The 18,703-nt window shown below is 35.6% G+C and overlaps 1 protein-coding gene and 1 long non-coding RNA gene across 3 annotated transcripts; one reads left to right on the top strand and one right to left on the bottom strand.

Annotated features, from left to right (window-relative positions):
* Window positions 1-275: 275 nt before the first annotated feature.
* On the bottom strand, window positions 276-15,032 carry cUnh11orf54 (chromosome Un C11orf54 homolog). Of its 2 annotated transcripts, none has more exons than XM_084113294.1 (8): window positions 14,835-15,032; window positions 8,058-8,156; window positions 7,910-7,983; window positions 7,737-7,811; window positions 7,238-7,414; window positions 6,678-6,827; window positions 1,318-1,434; window positions 276-1,184 (listed from the first exon to the last, which is right to left on the bottom strand). In XM_084113294.1, exons 1-8 carry the CDS (start codon window positions 14,899-14,901, stop codon window positions 1,011-1,013), a joined length of 933 nt encoding a protein of 310 aa, XP_083969420.1. In that variant the 5' UTR covers window positions 14,902-15,032; the 3' UTR covers window positions 276-1,010. The 2 variants fall into 2 exon arrangements, with proteins under 2 accessions (XP_083969420.1, XP_083969419.1); XM_084113293.1 differs by having other exon boundaries at window positions 7,737-7,838; window positions 14,835-14,992.
* A 963-nt stretch (window positions 15,033-15,995) lies between these two features.
* Window positions 15,996-18,703, top strand: LOC311082457. Its single transcript, XR_014606130.1, has 5 exons — window positions 15,996-16,234; window positions 16,859-16,933; window positions 17,041-17,099; window positions 17,191-17,289; window positions 17,478-18,703. It is a non-coding gene; the product is annotated as an uncharacterized lncRNA (long non-coding RNA).

Raw genomic sequence — 18,703 nt, 5'->3', positions numbered from 1 at the left:
CATTTCCTGCATTTACATACACTTAGGGACTATGGTGATACAAAATCCAGGAAACAATTTGATTATAATGATAAATTCTACCAAAAAGAATAGTAGGCTACTAAACTATGTATAAGAAAAAGATGTCTTGCTTTCTTTATTGTTTAATAGGGGTCGATCGCTAAGACTTTACAAAGTCAAAAATGTTAGCCATTAATGTGTTGTGTCTAAATAAAATTTAAATAATGTGAGAGTCAATTTCCACTGTAATGCAGAAACAACATAAAGACAGTATATTTTAAATAATTGTTTAATGGCATCTTTTTATGAATGAAGGCCATTATCACTGATATTAATAGAGCTACTGATGTCTCGATGAAAATGATTTCCCCCCCAAATTTTAAACATTTATTAGGCTTCAAAAAATATAACAACTTTTAATTTAAGTGAACTTAAAACAGTCCTCACATAAACCCATAATAAATGTCATATTTACCTGTGCCTTTCCTGTCTAACAGGTATGAAATATACAGAAATTGAATTTGTGTTTGTGTAATTGTTAGTTCAAGCGCGTGTTAGTTCCCTGTCCCCATAGGAAATTACACCCGTGCTTATGTGTAAACTTACCCGGTTTTGTTGCACAACCTGCTTTCTGGAATACCCTGTCGGGTTCTAACTTTGAGAACAGGAATTTTAAATCGTGCTTGGGTACAGTACAAGGCAACTGTCTCTAATGCGAGTATGTGAGTCTGTCACTAGCAAAAAGTGTCAAAATTCACTTTTAGGAATATTCTAATAGGCTAATTTCCCTCTGAAATTAATGTAAAAATGTAGCTAATTGAAATGGCTTGAATAGCAAATACAAAATGTAGAGATTATGAATAGTGGTCAATCCTCTCAATTATAATTTCAAGACTTATTATATTTATTTTATTATTCATCAATATAAAGTGGTCTGAGTAACAAAGCAAATTAATTATTTGCATTTTAAATGCTTTTACAGCATAAAAAAAATCAGAACTGTCAACAGTTTAATCTCGGCCAACATTGTGTGTCTCTGTGGGTCGGTCGATTCGGTATAGGAGCTCAGCAGGGAGGAAGTATCCTAGGTACTCTACTGTGTTTGGGGTGGTATCTGTGTAGTAATGGCCCCCCTCACCATGGTGACTGAAGCCATGGGTATGCTCCACTCTCAGGTCAAGACCCTGTGAATTGTGCACAACAGAAATTAAATTGGGTACAACAAACTTTAGTTAATATGAAACATTTAGCAAAGATTCAAAATAATATCGTCAGAAAAAAAGGAAGGTATGACATTGCTACTGGGTTGGTACTCACTGGGTCTCTGGACACCATGACAGTTTGAAAGATCAATGGTGCACTGACTTCAAAATGCCTGAGCCAGTTATCGACGTCCTTATTGGTGTTAAGAGGGCAGGTAGGGAATTCACGTGGCTTAAAGACAGAGCAGTGAAAAATTTACACACACATGTAAGGAACTTCCATAATTTATGTTGTAACATTTTAATTTTAAATTTAATCATAGTTCGAGTAGCTATATAAACGTCTACAGAGTTTAACAGTGACTGCTTTCACCAAAAAAGAAAAAAAAGAAAAAAGAATCACAACATTACATCTGAAAACGGACTATGTACACTACCATTCAACAGTTTGGGATCAGTACGATTTTTTAATGTTTTTGAAAGGTCTGCTCACCAAAGCAGGATTAATTTGATAAAAAAAGCCCTCTCTGGTTGTTGTATGTCTTCTCGTGTTTGGAGAATGAATGTGTTACACTTATCAGAATTAATTTATTTTCTTTTTTTTCTTCTTTTTTTAAAAGACCTCCACTTTTCTTGAGATCAAGGGATTTCTGTATCTAATCTTTTGGAAACGCTCAAAGCTTATTTGCATGGAAAATAATTTCTCGTTCTGCTTAAATCAAGAAGTTGCGTAATAAAAAGCTCTGTGAACTATGAACAGATTGGTAAATTGGACCAGAAATATGTACAACATCCAACTCCATTATATAATGAAAAGCCTTTTTTTGTAATCTGAATATATCTTCTTTCTACTAGCTAAGCAGTTTACTTAAATCATGACACCGTTTCTATATGTTTGGTGATAAGCCAGGAAAAGCACTTGCATTTCAACTTAGACTTCAGTTAATCAATCAATTATTTTTTTACTCTTCTTTGTACCAGTCAAACTCCTTTAAATTTTCTAATCTTTTTTTATTTTTTTAAATCTCAACATCCCACAAATCAATAGTGAGTCAAAAGCCAAATTTGATGATCCTATTAGTCCAACTAAAATTCTGAAAGCCATTACACAGATACAGAGCAGAAAATCCCTGCAGAGGTTTTTTTTCTCCACAGCTTTCTACACTGCTTCTCTCAGTTTTTGAAGAATCTCTAACAAGTTACACCTCGTCTGGCTTTATCTCTCTCGATGAGAATGCTTTCGACTTTGAGTGGGACTATTTATTTTATACGTTTAAAAAAATTGGGTTTGGTGATAAATTTGTGAGTTTTTTCAAATAACTCCACCACATGAGCTCTTCCAACATCAGCTTTCCCATTCAAATTAGCCTCAGACAGTTTCCGTTAACTGGGAGTTACAGTAACGAGTTTCATTTATGACATGAAAACCCTCTCAAGTTGTATTTACCCAGCTAATTTCATTGGTTGTGCAGACCTCCTGCAGTTTTGCAGTTTATTAAAAAAAAAAAATAGATATACAAAATACAGAACCATTTTAAGCAATTTGGCAACCATTTCTTTCATGCTTAAAAAAAAATTCATTACGTACTGTAACCCTTCCCATAGCCGCCGATTTAGGTTTCTGACGGTGGGTGCCCACCCTCCACAAACCCCAGCCCAACCCCCCAAAAAACCCGTAAAAAACGCTTTAACATGCTCATTACTCAATACTTTGTACTTGGTCGTTTTTCAAGAGTACAAGTCTTTTTTTTGGTGTGATGGCAGTGTGTCTCGCAAAAAGCAGCAGGCAGATTGCAAACACATTACCAACCAAACTAAAACTCATCTTCATTTACATGAGTGTTGTCGCAAGTCACTCGCTTGCTGATATACACGATGAGTTTTTAGTTAAATTAGTATACTTAAACTGCAATTTATCGTTGTGAGAAAAACAGACAGCACAAGCTTTTGAGTCAGATATGTTTTAACACTAAATATAATGGTAGAACTGTATAGAGTGGTGCAGTTATCACATCAGTCATCGTCCCGAAGTCAATGTTTTTTTTTAATAGGTTTTTGGTTAAAGGGCTCTGAAATAAGGATCTTGACTAAACAGTTTCACATTTTATTCTACAACATAAAATACATCAGTATTACCCCACTCATGATTTATTAAAGTTGTTAAGTGTCTTGAAAAAGACGGTTGCTAAGTGGCTAAATGTGACTACAGAAGCTGTCGGGGACATTAAACGTCATCACGCCAAACAGGTATACAGCCTCGTTAAGCTTATAGTTGTGCTCTTATAAACAGTTCTAACTCAAATTGTCAGGGAAAATGTTTTTAGATAACTGAAAGAGTTGTCGGAAGCTTAGTGATGGTGACGTTGAAGTCGTAAGACCATGGTGTAGTTCATTAATTGCCTACCTTTAGCTTTTTTACTTCTGGCGACTGCATTTAGGATTCAAAATTCATACAAGTTGTGTTCATCTGTGAAAATTATCTTGATGGACAAAACATGTAAGTATCACAAACTTTTGTTGATCAAAGAGCTTGTTTTTTGCAATAATCCCAAAGTCTATGTAAAAATCCTATTGGGTCTGTGTCGAGGGAACCAGTGTGATGCTAACTGCCGATTGGCCAACAAAGTGACGTCATACCTGCACCACTCTATTATGACCGTAAGGTCCCAATGTGAGATACACCAATCAGAAAGGTTCCCAAATCTCAATCGATTTTTTGATTGGTTAAAATTAATGGAAAATATTTAGTGTTTTTCTGTGGGTGCTCGGCCATTATGCGCTCGAGCCCTCGTGCACCCACGGGATCAGCGCCTATGACAATTCTCTGCATTTGGTCCCTGCTGTTCTCTCTCATCCCTGATTTATTAATAAACAGAGAGCAAAGAATTATTATTATTTTTTTTTAAAGAAATTGTATTCTGTTTTCCCACTAATGGTAATAATCGTTTACATAGGTGCATGCATATGTCTTTTTGTTGTTTTTCTCAGTATTGTTTCAATTACTTCTTTATTTTGTCTATATATATTATTATTTATAATTACTGTTATTTAAATGTATATATTTTAATTTACTATTATTATTTTCATTTATATTGTATTTGAGTGTCTTGGTGCAAGCATTCATAATCTTTTTTATTGTACCTGACTCATCAAATGTTGTATTGTCTTTTTTATTTTTGTAACACTTTGATTGAAAAGTATCAATAAAAAGAGTATTTACAGATGTGTTATAAATTAAACCAAGCTAGGATGTTCCACAAAACTCAGGTGATCTGCAAATTATCAAAGCTCATAAAAAAAAATTCACAAGTGAAATACTGTTATTCAAAGAAATGCTAACAACTCCCTAACATCTTAAAGGGTCACCCAAAAAAATTAAATCTGTCACAGAAGATCTTTCTTCTACAGAAGACAAAAGTTGATATTTTGAAGAATATTGGTAACCAATCAGTTTTGGTGCGCATTTACTTAAATTGTATAGACAAAAACACTGAGATGTGTTTTTTTTAAAATATATATACAGTGAGGAAAATAAGTATTTGAACACCCTGCTATTTTGCAAGTTCTCCCACTTAGAAATCATGGAGGGGTCTGAAATTGTCATCGTAGGTGCATGTCCACTGTGAGAGACATAATCTAAAAAAAAAAAATCCAGAAATCACAATGTATGATTTTTTAACTATTTATTTGTATGATACAGCTGCAAATAAGTATTTGAACACCTGAGAAAATCAATGTTAATATTTGGTACAGTAGCCTTTGTTTGCAATTACAGAGGTCAAACGTTTCCTGTAGTTTTTCACCAGGTTTGCACACACTGCAGGAGGGATTTTGGCCCACTCCTCCACACAGATCTTCTCTAGATCAGTCAGGTTTCTGGGATGTTGCTGAGAAACACGGAGTTTGAGCTCCCTCCAAAGATTCTCTATTGGGTTTAGGTCTGGAGACTGGCTAGGCCACGCCAGAACCTTGATATGCTTCTTACAGAGCCACTCCTTGGTTATCCTGGCTGTGTGCTTCGGGTCATTGTCATGTTGGAAGACCCAGCCTCGACCCATCTTCAATGCTCTAACTGAGGGAAGGAGGTTGTTCCCCAAAATCTCGCAATACATGGCCCCAGTCATCCTCTCCTTAATACAGTGCAGTTGCCCTGTCCCATGTGCAGAAAAACACCCCCAAAGCATGATGCTACCACCCCCATGCATCACAGTAGGGATGGTGTTCTTGGGATGGTACTCATCATTCTTCTTCCTCCAAACACGTTTAGTGGAATTATGACCAAAAAGTTCTATTTTGGTCTCATCTGACCACATGACTTTCTCCCATGACTCCTCTGGATCATCCAAATGGTCATTGGCAAACTTAAAACGGGCCTTGACGTGCTGGTTTAAGCAGGGGAACCTTCCGTGCCATACATGATTTCAAACCATGACGTCTTAGTGTATTACCAACAGTAACCTTGGAAACGGTTGTCCCAGCTCTTTTCAAGTCATTGACCAGCTCCTCCCGTGTAGTTCTGGGCTGATTTCTCACCTTTCTTAGGATCATTGAGACCCCACGAGGTGAGATCTTGCATGGAGCCCCAGTCCGAGGGAGACTGACAGTCATGTTTAGCTTCTTCCATTTTCTAATGATTGCTCCAACAGTGGACCTTTTTTCACCAAGCTGCTTGGCAATTTCCCCGTAGCCCTTTCCAGCCTTGTGGAGGTGTACAATTTTGTCTCTAGTGTCTTTGGACAGCTCTTTGGTCTTGGCCATGTTAGTAGTTGGATTCTTACTGATTGTATGGGGTGGACAGGTGTCTTTATGCAGCTAACGACCTCAAACAGGTGCATCTAATTTATGATAATAAATGGAGTGGAGATGGACATTTTAAAGGCAGACTAACAGGTCTTTGAGGGTCAGAATTCTAGCTGATAGACAGGTGTTCAAATACTTATTTGCAGCTGTATCATACAAATAAATAGTTAAAAAAATCATACATTGTGATTTCTGGATTTTTTTTTTCCGATTATGTCTCTCACAGTGGACATGCACCTACGATGACAATTTCAGACCCCTCCATGATTTCCAAGTGGGAGAACTTGCAAAATAGCAGAGTGTTCAAATACTTATTTTCCTCACTGTATATCTTCTTTTATGTTCCACAGAAGAAAAAACTCAGGTTTGGAATAATATGAGAGTGGGTAAATGATATCAAAATCTTTAGGTGAACTTAACACATATGTCTATAAAAGTTTAGATAATTTGTTTTATTGTTATTGTCTATAGAATTGACAACGCTGTAAATATAGAAAATAGTAATATAGTAATTTACGAGGCTGTGATAGTCATCCATACAAATTACAAAATCCAATAATTACTCAAATGCATATTATTTAGAAACTGCATGTGCTAATGTATTAATTTTACTATTTTAATTTCCATAATCTTGTGCATTATAGGCCCTACAAATATAATTTTTTTAATTATTACCATGATATGGATCTTTGCCTTCCCCTTTTGTATGACAAAAGTTCCCCCCAGGGCCATGCTCTTCTCCCCATAATGTTCTTCCATGGTCTTTCTCATGCAGCTCACAAGACTGTCCTCTCCAGTCCTTCTGCAGGCTCTCACCTCAATGACCTGCAATTGTAGTTATTTCAAACCATGTTACATTTAAAAGTTTGAAGTCAGTATGATTCATGACTTCTGAAGGACTATGTGACACTGAAGACTGAAGTAATGGTTGCAGAATATTCAGCTTTGCCATCAAATGAATACAATTTCAAAACTTTAAAATATATTCAAATATAAAAACAGTTATTTTACTGTATTTTAGCTCAACTCAACACTTACTGGCCCAAAACTTTTGAATGGTGGTATAAATATTCAATCAAAACATTTGAAGTGATTTTTTTGGGTTCCTTTAATAATTATAAGTAGCTCACTCCTTATCTTTTCATTACTTATAGCCATTATTAAAGGAAAATCTCCATGTAGTAACTCAAAAGTACTGAGGATGTACAGAGATGCAAAGTCCCCATGGTTTTTACCTTTCCAGGTTTGCCCTCACATGCATAAAGGTTTGCAAGGAGGCCAAAGTCACAGTCATGAAACCTGTCACTGTACTTTTCCTGCAGACATTTTCCATCCACTGGGTTGATGGAGGAAAAATAACTGCCATTCACTGCAGGTCTCCCCTCAGTTTCGGTCAGCACCAGAGGCATTAACTAGGAGAAAACAAGACAATAAAGTGTTAAAAACCCCATTGAACTTTTTATTAAACCAACAAGAAGAAAAATAGGTTTTATAGTGATATGACTTTTTTTTATTATATTTTGCTGGTAGATACGACAGAGTGTTTTGGATTTTAGACCGAAACCACCATATGTAGCACTATGCAGAAGTAAACATTTTCATTTATGAATGCCACTGCAAATTAACATAAATTTAAACATATTTGTAAAAGTACTAAAAGGACCGTTAATTTTTTTAGGTCTTGAAATTCTAATGTGGAAAAACTGCCACTGGTTTTAGTGTAGCTATACAGACCTCTCCATTTATCCCAACTGTCTTGGAGGAGACAGCACCAGCACCAAGAATAAATGCACCAGGTAGCTCCACCTCCTTGGACACAAGGTTCATGTTGTAAACCTTTGAGGGGAATCGGTTAGTTTTACAAATGTGCTTCTTTCTGAAATTACATTTACAGTTCATTAACGCACCTTGTCCAGTTGGACCAGAGGAATCAGATAGGGTACACCTCCCACATCAGTAATACGTGGTTTGCCACAAATACCTAATACAAAGTAACAAGTGTTGTTTAAAGAGCCTGTTACACCTTGACATACACAGACATACATCTGTACTCACCCTTGACAGGAAACCTGAAAGGCTCTTGTGTAAGATCTGGACAGTCAGCAACAGACACTTTTACATCAGAAAAATTCTTATTCAGTCCTGATTCCAGCACTGTAATACATACAAATATATTAGTCACTATAAAGTATGGAAGCCCTAAAAATCTTAGATCATTCCTGAGCCTAGTATCCAGCCTAGTCTCTCTTGGCGCATTGGATAAGGATAATGGCGACACCATGTCTATGGCAGAGTCCGGTTTGGAAGATTGGTCTCGCAGCCATATGAAGGACTCTGCAACGCAGTGCAGCGACATGAGCGATTTCCCTGATGCTATAGATGAGGAAATCCTCCACATCATGACCAAGGCAGTGAAAAAGCTCAGCCTGGAATGGTCTTCCCCCACTGAACCCACCCTCAGCCAACTAGATGAGTGGTTCCCTCAGTCAGGCCGCTGCCAGAAAGCTGACCCTCTGCAAGCGTTTCAGGCCAAGATGCTGAAACAAAATAGCCCTGAATATATAGCCCTGACTCGGAACTGTTTAAAGAGCTCTGCAGCACTACAGACCTGGCTACAAAAATGTTGGCCATAGTATGAGGAGTCTCATTGTGCTGGACAGACATCTGTGGATTACCCGGACTGATACTGTATAAAGGACTCTGAGAAAGCCTTATTCTCCCTATCCTCCTTAATGCACGATGGACCCTTCTGATGCCAGTTGCATGAAGACAGTTTCAGTTGCTACCCAGGTAAGTTTGAGAGTAGTTTTATCAAGCTCTGTTTTTTCTGGCTCAAGAAGGTGGATTGGTTTTTAGCGGTGTTCATCGCCATGGTAACTTGCGTTCTGGAGCAGGTTTTATTCTGGGTAAGAGATTGCAAAACAAAACTGGACTAATTAGCTTTGATATAAGTGACAAATATCAGATGCAATAAAGCCATTCCCTCTATATCTCTTGTTCCAAATTAAAGCAGTTTATAGTGGAAAAATTGTAGACAAAATTGCCTGTCTTTTGCTTCTAATTATTACATTTATAATTTATGTATAATAATTATGTTTAATTGATATAACATATTATATATAAATTATATCCTAGAGCTGGCCCCCTTGCCAACCTGAGCAATCAATGGAGAAGGGCCTTGGTTAGAGTGGTGAACAAGAAGCTGGTAGTTACTCTAGTTGAGCTCCATGAGAGCATTGTGAGCCCACTGAACCTGATCTAAACCAGATTGGATTTTTATTGTTTTGTCAACTCTAAACCTACTCTGAAATGCAACAGGTCTCTGGCCTTTTCGGGACTGCGGTGGAGTCTTTCTCTGCGCGCTTCCTTGAGGTGCAAAAATAATCTAAAATATATATGTCCTCTCATTCCTCTTCTGCGCAGTGCTCTTTTAACAGCACACTGCCAGCCTCTGCTTCAGCTCCTTAGAGGGAGTCTGAACCCATGATGAGACCTAAGACTCGTGGCTCAAACGCTATCCACACCCGCCTGTGATTCAGCCTCGAAACTGATTCAATTTCAGAAGAAGAAGTGGAAGAGTTAATTATACAGGCTGTCATACAAGTCATTATATAAGAATGGTGTGACAGGTCTCCAACTCTTCCTGCTAAGGCTGGCCAGTGGGTGTGGCTAGGAGGCTCATCAAGGGAGTGGCGTCCACCTGTTCTTCCCTCTATAAAAGCTTAGGCTGTTTGTTTAACTTTATTTTGTTATTGGTTTTTGAGTATTTTGTTTTCTATCTTTGATACACTTACATCCATGCACCAGACAGACATTACAGATGACCATGTTCACTTAGGCTATATTGTTCTGTTTATGTTAATAAATGTTCATTATTGCAAACCATTCATTTGCCATGGCTTTGAACCAGTCATAACAATGGTAATGCGTTTTATGTATCACTCTCTACAATGTCGGACACATAATGGTAATTAATATGATTAGCCTTTTGCTTGACTACATTATCAAACAGCTAATAATGTGTTGTTAATGTTATACAAACCATGTTCCCGTTCACCATCTCAGTTTGCCTTCTAAAAATCTGTATACTTAGAAATGCTTTGAAAAACGTAGAATGTCAGTCGAGAAAGGAATATAGTTCATCATAACATCGTAATATACATCATATACTTAATTCACCCACTCTATTGCTAAATGTCCCAGATTTTTCATATCAACAGAAAAATATAATGGGATTCTATTGGCTTCTTTACAGGCTTCAGGCTCCAGGCTTCTACTGAGACTCCCCTGCTTCAAAGCATAGTAATGATATGCTAAAGCCCACCTGCACATTGACGTGATTGGTTCAAACATAGTTTGTGACGTAGAGAACACCAGACATTTCTATTCCGTGGGCAAAGATATTTAAATGAGTAACACTGTGACTTCATGAGATCCAGAAAAATCTCTTTGTAGTCCAAACATACATTGTTCATTGTAGTTCTTGAAAAGGGGATTCTGAAATATCTCCCTTTGAAGTGGACTTTGAGTTTTGTAACCTTGCAGATCTTTTTTAATGCTCAAATAGCAACATTACACACTAACCAAAGCTGAAAAAGTGGAAAAGCATAATAAGACTTCTTTAAAATCATTAACATTTTTGCAGATTCTGCAAGAGCTTTGTAAACTTTTGAGCACAACTGTATGTTTGATTTATGCTGAAGTGCTTGGAACATGGCTTTTAATGGTGAGCCTTTTGTTTTTGTAATCAGGCTCTCAAAAGTTATATCAAAATTTGGATTAAGATTTATCGGCCAATATACATCGGTTATCGGCTTTCAAATATAAAGAATTATCGTATCGGCCAAAATTTTCATTTCGGTGCATCCCTACTAGTTTAAATTGCTTTATTATTATCTATTATGAATTTCTTAAATAACAAAACTTAAAAATAACAACAACATGAGGGCAGGACGATCAGAGGGTTGTTCCATAAAACAAGATTAGAATACAAGCCAGGCTTATTTTGGTTAGTCAGACTTATTGTCGGTGGATTCTGTTTCATAAAGCAAACTTAAAATAGTTCAAACTCAGTTACCCTGGCAACTTATGCTGGGAAACTAGCCTGGTCCAGGGCAGGCTAACTGTCTGGCTAAGCCTCAGCTGTTACACAGATCCTCTAACACTGACCAATAGGAACACAATGATATTACCACTGACACTCTCTCATACCATTATTGGACTTTATTAACCACTATTAGTCCAAAAATATATACACAGTATACAGAAAATCAACTTAAATAAGGCTACAATGATAAATTAGACAATAGATAGATGGATAGATAGATAGATAGATAGATAGATAGATAGATAGATAGATAGATAGATAGATAGATAGATAGATAGATTTATGATTAGAAGAACATTAGAACACAATCTAAAAAAAAGCTTTGTAAAGCAGAAGTTAAATTCACAAAATTAAAAATAAATAATTACAAAAGCACAGTATAAATTTTAACTGGTAAGATGAATCTGAGCTTAGTAATTGACAGTATATTAGCCTACATTTGATTTACCCCATTACAATAGTCCCTTTACAGTTATTGCTATCATAAAAATACACTTGTAGGTTTAAAATTCTAAATAAGGCACATCTAATGTCCAAATAACAAATATTTTAGCATATATATATATATATATATATATATATATATATATATATATATATTAGGGGTGACCCCGAATAGTCGAAGATTCGATGCTTCGATAGGAGGAGCCTGATTCGACTACCGATCTCCCGGTCGAATCTTCGCAGAGGTGTTATGAAACGAGGATCATGCCACTTTGGCTATATGAGGGCGCTCAATGACTGATTTCACATATAGCTTTTATGTCAATACGTTAATATTCAGCCTATTATGATAATGCTTGCTGTATATAAAAATGTGCAAAGAAAGAAGCTTTTAATAAATATTTTTTAACGTGCGTGAATAAATCCAAACACCCCGTGACAGATTTAAGTTTCACTTTCAATCCGTGACCGACAGAGCGTCTTCGCGGCAAGGATTTAAATCTTTAACAATGTCTGGGATAAGAAAATCTAAAGTGTGGATGTACACCATCAGAAAGGATATTCTCCAAGGCTGGATTTAGCATCAGGAAAACCATGATCGCACTTCTGCCGGCCAACGTTAACACGTTTCACGCATAGACTGGGTTTCACGTTAGAATGTATTTTATCCGCGCGCACAATTTGAAAAGACTAACGGACACAGACAGAGTGAAAGACTGGGTTTGTTCTCTTGATCAGGTAGGGTACAAGTGATTTCAAAACTTTACAGCCGGTTCTAATTTGATTTTTGGATGCTGTGAACATTTTTAGCTAAAAAGACTGCCTCTCTAGTTTAGCATTTATTGTTGTTTCTGCAGTTAAAGAGACAAAGTCGAAAATTCTAGCTTCTATCGTTATTTTAATAATTTCTTTATTTTAATTTTATTTATTGATCTGTCAGGGTTATCTAATCTAACTATTTGTGGCTTGTGTTTTGAATATATGTTCTTCTGCACTTTAGGCATTTTGCACACATTTGCTCACCTTGTGACTTGATTCTGATTTATTTCGTTTTGTATTTTTATTTATTAGAAAGGTATATTCTGTTCTAATTTAATTTAGTAAATTAATTGTTTATTTTTTCGGTGCATCGATGTTGTGCTGTAGGCTGGCCTAATCGTAATTTAGCCGATTTAATTGGATTTGCATGTGAAATGCAAATCCTGTCTGCAGTGTGTCTGCAGTCTGCAGAGTTATTTCTGTTATTTCTTAGTTTTATTGATCCAAAATGTTTTTATACATTTTCTTCTATATCTTTGTGTGATTTTCTGTACATCGCGGCTTTGAAACGTTAAAGCCCCGCCCCCATACACATGATTCGACTATTAGTCGACTATAGGCAAGACATAACGATTCTGATTCGACTATGAAAATCCATAGTCGGGGACAGCCCTAATATATATATATAGTGTACTTTATTATGTCTTTCAATTCAAACACATTTAACACAATTATACAAATTGACAGTTCCTTTAAAGACATCATATTTTCCCCCAATAAATATTCCTTATTTTTCCTTCTACTTTTTTTCTTTTGTGATAATCCCCCAACACATAGCCTAAAAAACACGATTAGAACAATAACCAAAAAGTACATAGTTAGACACTTTTACATATGATTTAAGGGGGAAAGGACAAAAAACAATAAATAAATATTAATAAAAATTTAACATTCACATATTTATATCAAATTCTTATAATGACACATAATTCCTAATAGTTATTCAAGTAATATTATTTGAATACCAAATATTCAATATTAAATAAGTAAATAAATAAAATAACAAATAACTAGAAATAAAAATGTAGTTAATGTAGGCTAATATATATTCCTTTATTTTATGGAATATTCTTTGATTTTAGAGTTGCACATATCTTTTCAAAATGTATACATTTGCTCTTAATTTCATGTTATCCTCTCCATAGTGTACTTTAGAAACTAAATCTACTCATATAAAACTGGGGATTCTTGCTTTCTCCAAAAAATTATTGCATTAAAAGCTGTAATTCTCAGCATTCTAAATAAGTATACGTCATCTTTATTAAGTAGCATAGGTCCTATACCCAAAACTATATTTTGTATCTTTATATATTTAGTTTCTTAAAAAAAAAAATCTTCCCTGAATTAGGCTAGGCTACTTCTGTTCGCTAGAAGTTCACTGCAACTTATCCAACATCCTAAAGATAAATTATTATAATTAGAAGATATTTCTAGTGTTATAAAATATCGCATATTAATTTGCCAAGCAAAATTTATATTTTAGTCAGAATTATTGCGCTCCTATTTGGCGCGCATGCGCGCAGCAGCGCTCGTTCAATATGAAGATTAGCAGCAAAATGGATACATTTGCATGACTTTCTAACATTTACAGATGGAGAATATAACTGTAAAATGTAAGTTTTGCACTGAGGGGGAAAAAAACATGTCACAAATGCATAAAACAGCACAAAATATACGCTGTTTGATGGTGGATCGATTTGATCCACGATCGACCTCTAGGGCTGCTTCAGAAACGCGTCGCGTGCACACGCAATTATCTAGACTTGATAAACCTGGATCAAATTAGTGAGATTGCGTGAACTTCAATTACCTTTTATGGAACCACTTTAGCCCCAATTTATTTGTTAGGCTCATTCAAGTCCGGTTTTGGAGTTTAATCCCCGCTTTTCTAAGCGTCTTTTATGGAACAACCCTCAGGTGATCAATAATTTTCCAACATAAAAATAAAATTGTTACAAATTAAACATTTAACAACATAATATCATAAATACAATAAATTAAAACAAACATTTTATAAAATGTATATGTTTCATAGAATATTTGTTGCGCATAACCCGTATAAGAAAGACTAGCAAATTTCGTTTCATGCCGATTTTAAACATAAATGTTTAACATTGATTCTTCAATTCCTCTGCCTTTTATTTAGTAGGATATCAATAGAGAAATAATACTTGATGCCCTTAATTTCTTTCAAATACTATCAAATATGACAGTACTGTTATACACTATACTATAACTGTCTGCTACACACAGCAGAATATGTTTTTTTTACTATTACGCCTTTTGCTAGTCTGCTTTAAATGTGTGTAAAGATCAACATGATTTAAAATAGTCATGTTGAACTTTGGACTCATGTCATTTGGTTTTACTCAAGCACAATGAAAGAAAAATAGTTAGCCTACACATGCAGCAGCAATAGCCATACAAATGTTGCACACATTACAATGAAATGCGAGTATTACCCTGACATAATTCCTCGAGATTTGGAACATGCAGCTGGAACTTTTCGGTCTTGCTAGTGTTTGCCATCCGTCTTGGTGTGTGTGTTAATCTATCTCTCTCTCTCTGACTGACTCAGTAGTGTTCCAAACCATAGATATCATATATAAACGCTAGATGTCTTATGGCGCAGTCACTTCTGGCATCACCGTTCGGCCATCTTGTCACAGTGAAGCTGTGAATTAAGGTGAGTGATCAGCACGCACACAAATCCTCTTATCTCGCTGAAATCTTGACGGATTTACAAACGGTTTGGTTTCTTACAAATGTTATTAACGTGGCTATAATTCCGAATGCTTGAACATGTATGTTATAATTATTCATATGTATGCAGTGTATGTATGCAGTGTCATAACTACATCTCTGACGTTTATAACAAACCAAACCGTTTGAAAATCGGTAGAAAATTGAGCAAGTTATGGTTATTTAAAAGTACATGCACCATTAAACAAGTGAGCGAGCACACTGTGGCAAGATGGCCGCCACGTGCGGACGTCGACCTCCATTGGCCAGCAGCGCGCACGAGACATCTAGCCTTTTTATATGATATCTATGTTCCAAACTGCCAAAGTCACGTGATTTCAGTTACGTCATAACGGTTCTTTTTCTTCTTCTTTTGGTTTTATGGAACTTTAAAAGTGCATACCGCCACCTACTGTGATGGAGTGTGAAAAGAATGAACTAAATACTCCTATATCCTATTATATAACCCACTATTCTTAATAAACCTCATGATTGCATTTATTTGTTTTCCTGAATTTGGACCATAATTTAATAAGTTGGTTATAGTGAATTCCTGGCACCCTACTGCTTGTAATTCTTCCTTAAGAATCCTCCTTTCTATATTATACACTCTTAGAAGGAATGTGTAGAAAAATTACACAACTTATGTGTAACACTCTAATTTACACATTTTGTGTCAATATTAACTAAAACTGTGTATAAAAAAATAATCTATTTTACACATATCCATGTGTAGTTTAAAGTTTACACAACTTGGGTATTTACTCAAAGCATTTAACACAATATGAGTAGACTGATGTGCTTACACACTTTAATGTGTTATGTTTTATAACGCGACCGTTATTTAAATTAGTTAGTCGAACTGAACCAACCAATAAGGTGACTTTTGAGTGAACATAATCCAGTTCCAGTCAGTTCAGTAACGTTAGTAGATAAAAGTCTGTTAACGACAGCAACTATTTTGTTTTTACTATATTGTTGAAAATAAAACATGTAAGTTATACCTTATCACTTCGTTATCGACTACCCCTCGCGTCAAAACTGTTCGTGAAAACCACCTCTTTACCAGGGAGGAGATGATTCGCGCCGAATCACGCCGGTGATGCTCAAGGTTCTTGAGGTAAGCTCGCTGTACTTGAATTATAATTTTTTTACTCATGTTCATTTACAAAAACAATATTTCCTGCTACTGTTATTTTAATACTGGTTTAAAAGCTAGGTTACGACGAGATTTCGCGGGCAAAAAACTCGACTATTGTCAATACGTTAAAGTTAGCTGAAGCACGGCTAAACCAAGCAGCTTTATGTTGATCAATGCTGCGAATTTGCGTGGAAACCCCGATTCAAAATCGGCATAATTTTTTTCCACTTTCACACGAAATTCCAGATAATGAAGAGACCTTTATTAATAAATGGATTTTACACGCAAAATTTGGCCAAGCAATGGTAAACGTGACCGCACCTAGATTGTAACTTAGTGCTACTCGATTTACAATACACAAAATGTTATCTGTAAGGGTGTTTTAAAAATCGTTTTATCGTTTTATTTATTCATTTGATTAACGTTACGTATAAAATGTAGTCGTAGTAGTGGATTTGAAAGTTTGCTGAAATGATTAGCAATATGTCATAAGTGCTCTTGAGCCAGTGATGTGCAGGCTAGGTAACTGTTAGCATACAATACATGTGCTAACTTTATATCAAATAAGTGACCTTTGCATTATGTCTAATATTTATTACACAGCAAATGAACCAATCAGAAGATGGACCATTTTCCACCGACCACCGTGTTCAGTCTCACCAGATTTAATTTATTCAGGTAAGTTAAGCATTGCAGTAAAACTCACTAAATCATTAATTCATATCAAATCAAGCATTCTAAACAACTTAAGTTTTTATTTTTGCATTCTTTTGATCTATTATTAGGCCAAGGAGTCCGACCTTACCAGGAAGGTGCCTAATAAGCATAGCCTATCAGTGCACAGGTAGGTTAGCCTAACTACTGAGGGAAAGAAAAAGATCATCACATGGGGATTTCTTGCATCATGTATCTTACTGTGTATTTGTCTCAAACAGCTGTCCCTTCACTGCAAACAACCTGAAATTGGCTAGCCTAAATCCCTGATTGCAGTTAAGCCTACGAATCTCAGCATTTTCGGAGAGAATTAAGGAAATGTAAGTATTAAAATTTAATCTGGCATAATTTAGTTTACAGTTCAACTGAAATGTTTGAATGTGCTGACAAAAGGGTGTTACTTACAAATATATATATATTCTGAATTATAGTATGATGGAGATTAAAAACAATTTGATGCTTGTGTAATTTTCTCCTCTCTCTCTCTCCCTATTATATTTTTATATAGTGTTGGAACTGCGATCTTCTCTGAAGAAGAACTGAGCACATTTGTCTTGGTGGACACGTTTGCATCCAGGAAACGGGACTGATGCATATGTCACACTTTTCTGGAAACACTTCAGGAGTTTCAAAGTCGCGATCTGATTGGTTGAATTCTACAGGATGTTCGGGAGATGTGAGTGTCGTGTTCTTTATCGGTTCGCCTGGAAACAAATGCTGTGACACCAAAACCCCTCATGGAAGAAGAATGCTATTGTGCTTGCAACTGTGACAATGAGCGCTTACCAGGATCAACTAAACGCTGGATTTTCAAAAGTATTTGAAGTTCGCGCTCCGTTGTTGCTGTAAACTTGCTTAACGTTCTTGAATGAATAATTTATTAGATGCAGCCAGTCTGTTATTGTAGGGACATCAACATCATATATTATCACGCCCCTAAACATGACGCAGAACAAAACGAACTGTGATTGGTTGCGTTACATGTCAGTCAAACGTCCTCTTGGGTGGTCCTTGGTCAAGAAAAGCTGCAATAGAGTCTAGGGATAGGTCTGGCTAAACAAGACTAAGTTCTGAACAGGATAAGTTAATTTAGGTTTAGGTTCATTTATGTATTTTTCCCAAAGGTGAACAAAATGCTTATTCCCAAAAATTGGCTTATTAAAGACTGATTTTATGATCACTTTTACTTCAATGCTGTGAAAAAGATGGAGGAGTACAGACATTGATAATAATAATGAGAACTGTTTCTTGAGCATCAAATCATCGTATAAGAATGATTTCTGAAGGATCATGTGACACTGAAAACTTGGAGTAATGATGCTGAAAATTCAGCTTTGATCACATGAATAAAATAATATTTTTTAAATATATTCAAATAGAAAACAGTTGTTTTACATTGTAGTAATATTTCACAATATTTACTGTTTTTACTGTACTTTTGTATCAAATAAAATATTTGGTGAGCATAAGAGATTTCTTTCAAAAACATTAAAATACTTAATATTTTCTAAACTTGGCCACCAATGTACATCAAGCCAAATATGTTTTGGAAATAAGTGAAATTATTTTGAAGGTGGGGAAGTGTGTCATGTTACCTAATGAGATTGAGAAAATAACTGTTTTATCCTATGTTGGACATTTCCTTTTTGACTGCTTTAAATTGTATTGTTCTATTCTGGATTGAATTTAATTGTTGATATGTCAGTCATTATAATAAATAAGATAATCAACCAC

The sequence above is a fragment of the Abramis brama genome, assembly GCF_963993115.1.
Source record: "Abramis brama genome assembly, chromosome: 5".
Classification (NCBI taxonomy): Eukaryota; Metazoa; Chordata; class Actinopteri; order Cypriniformes; family Leuciscidae; genus Abramis; species Abramis brama.
The sequence above is the reverse complement of the archived record's forward strand: the minus strand, read 5'-3'. Positions and strand labels throughout refer to the sequence as shown.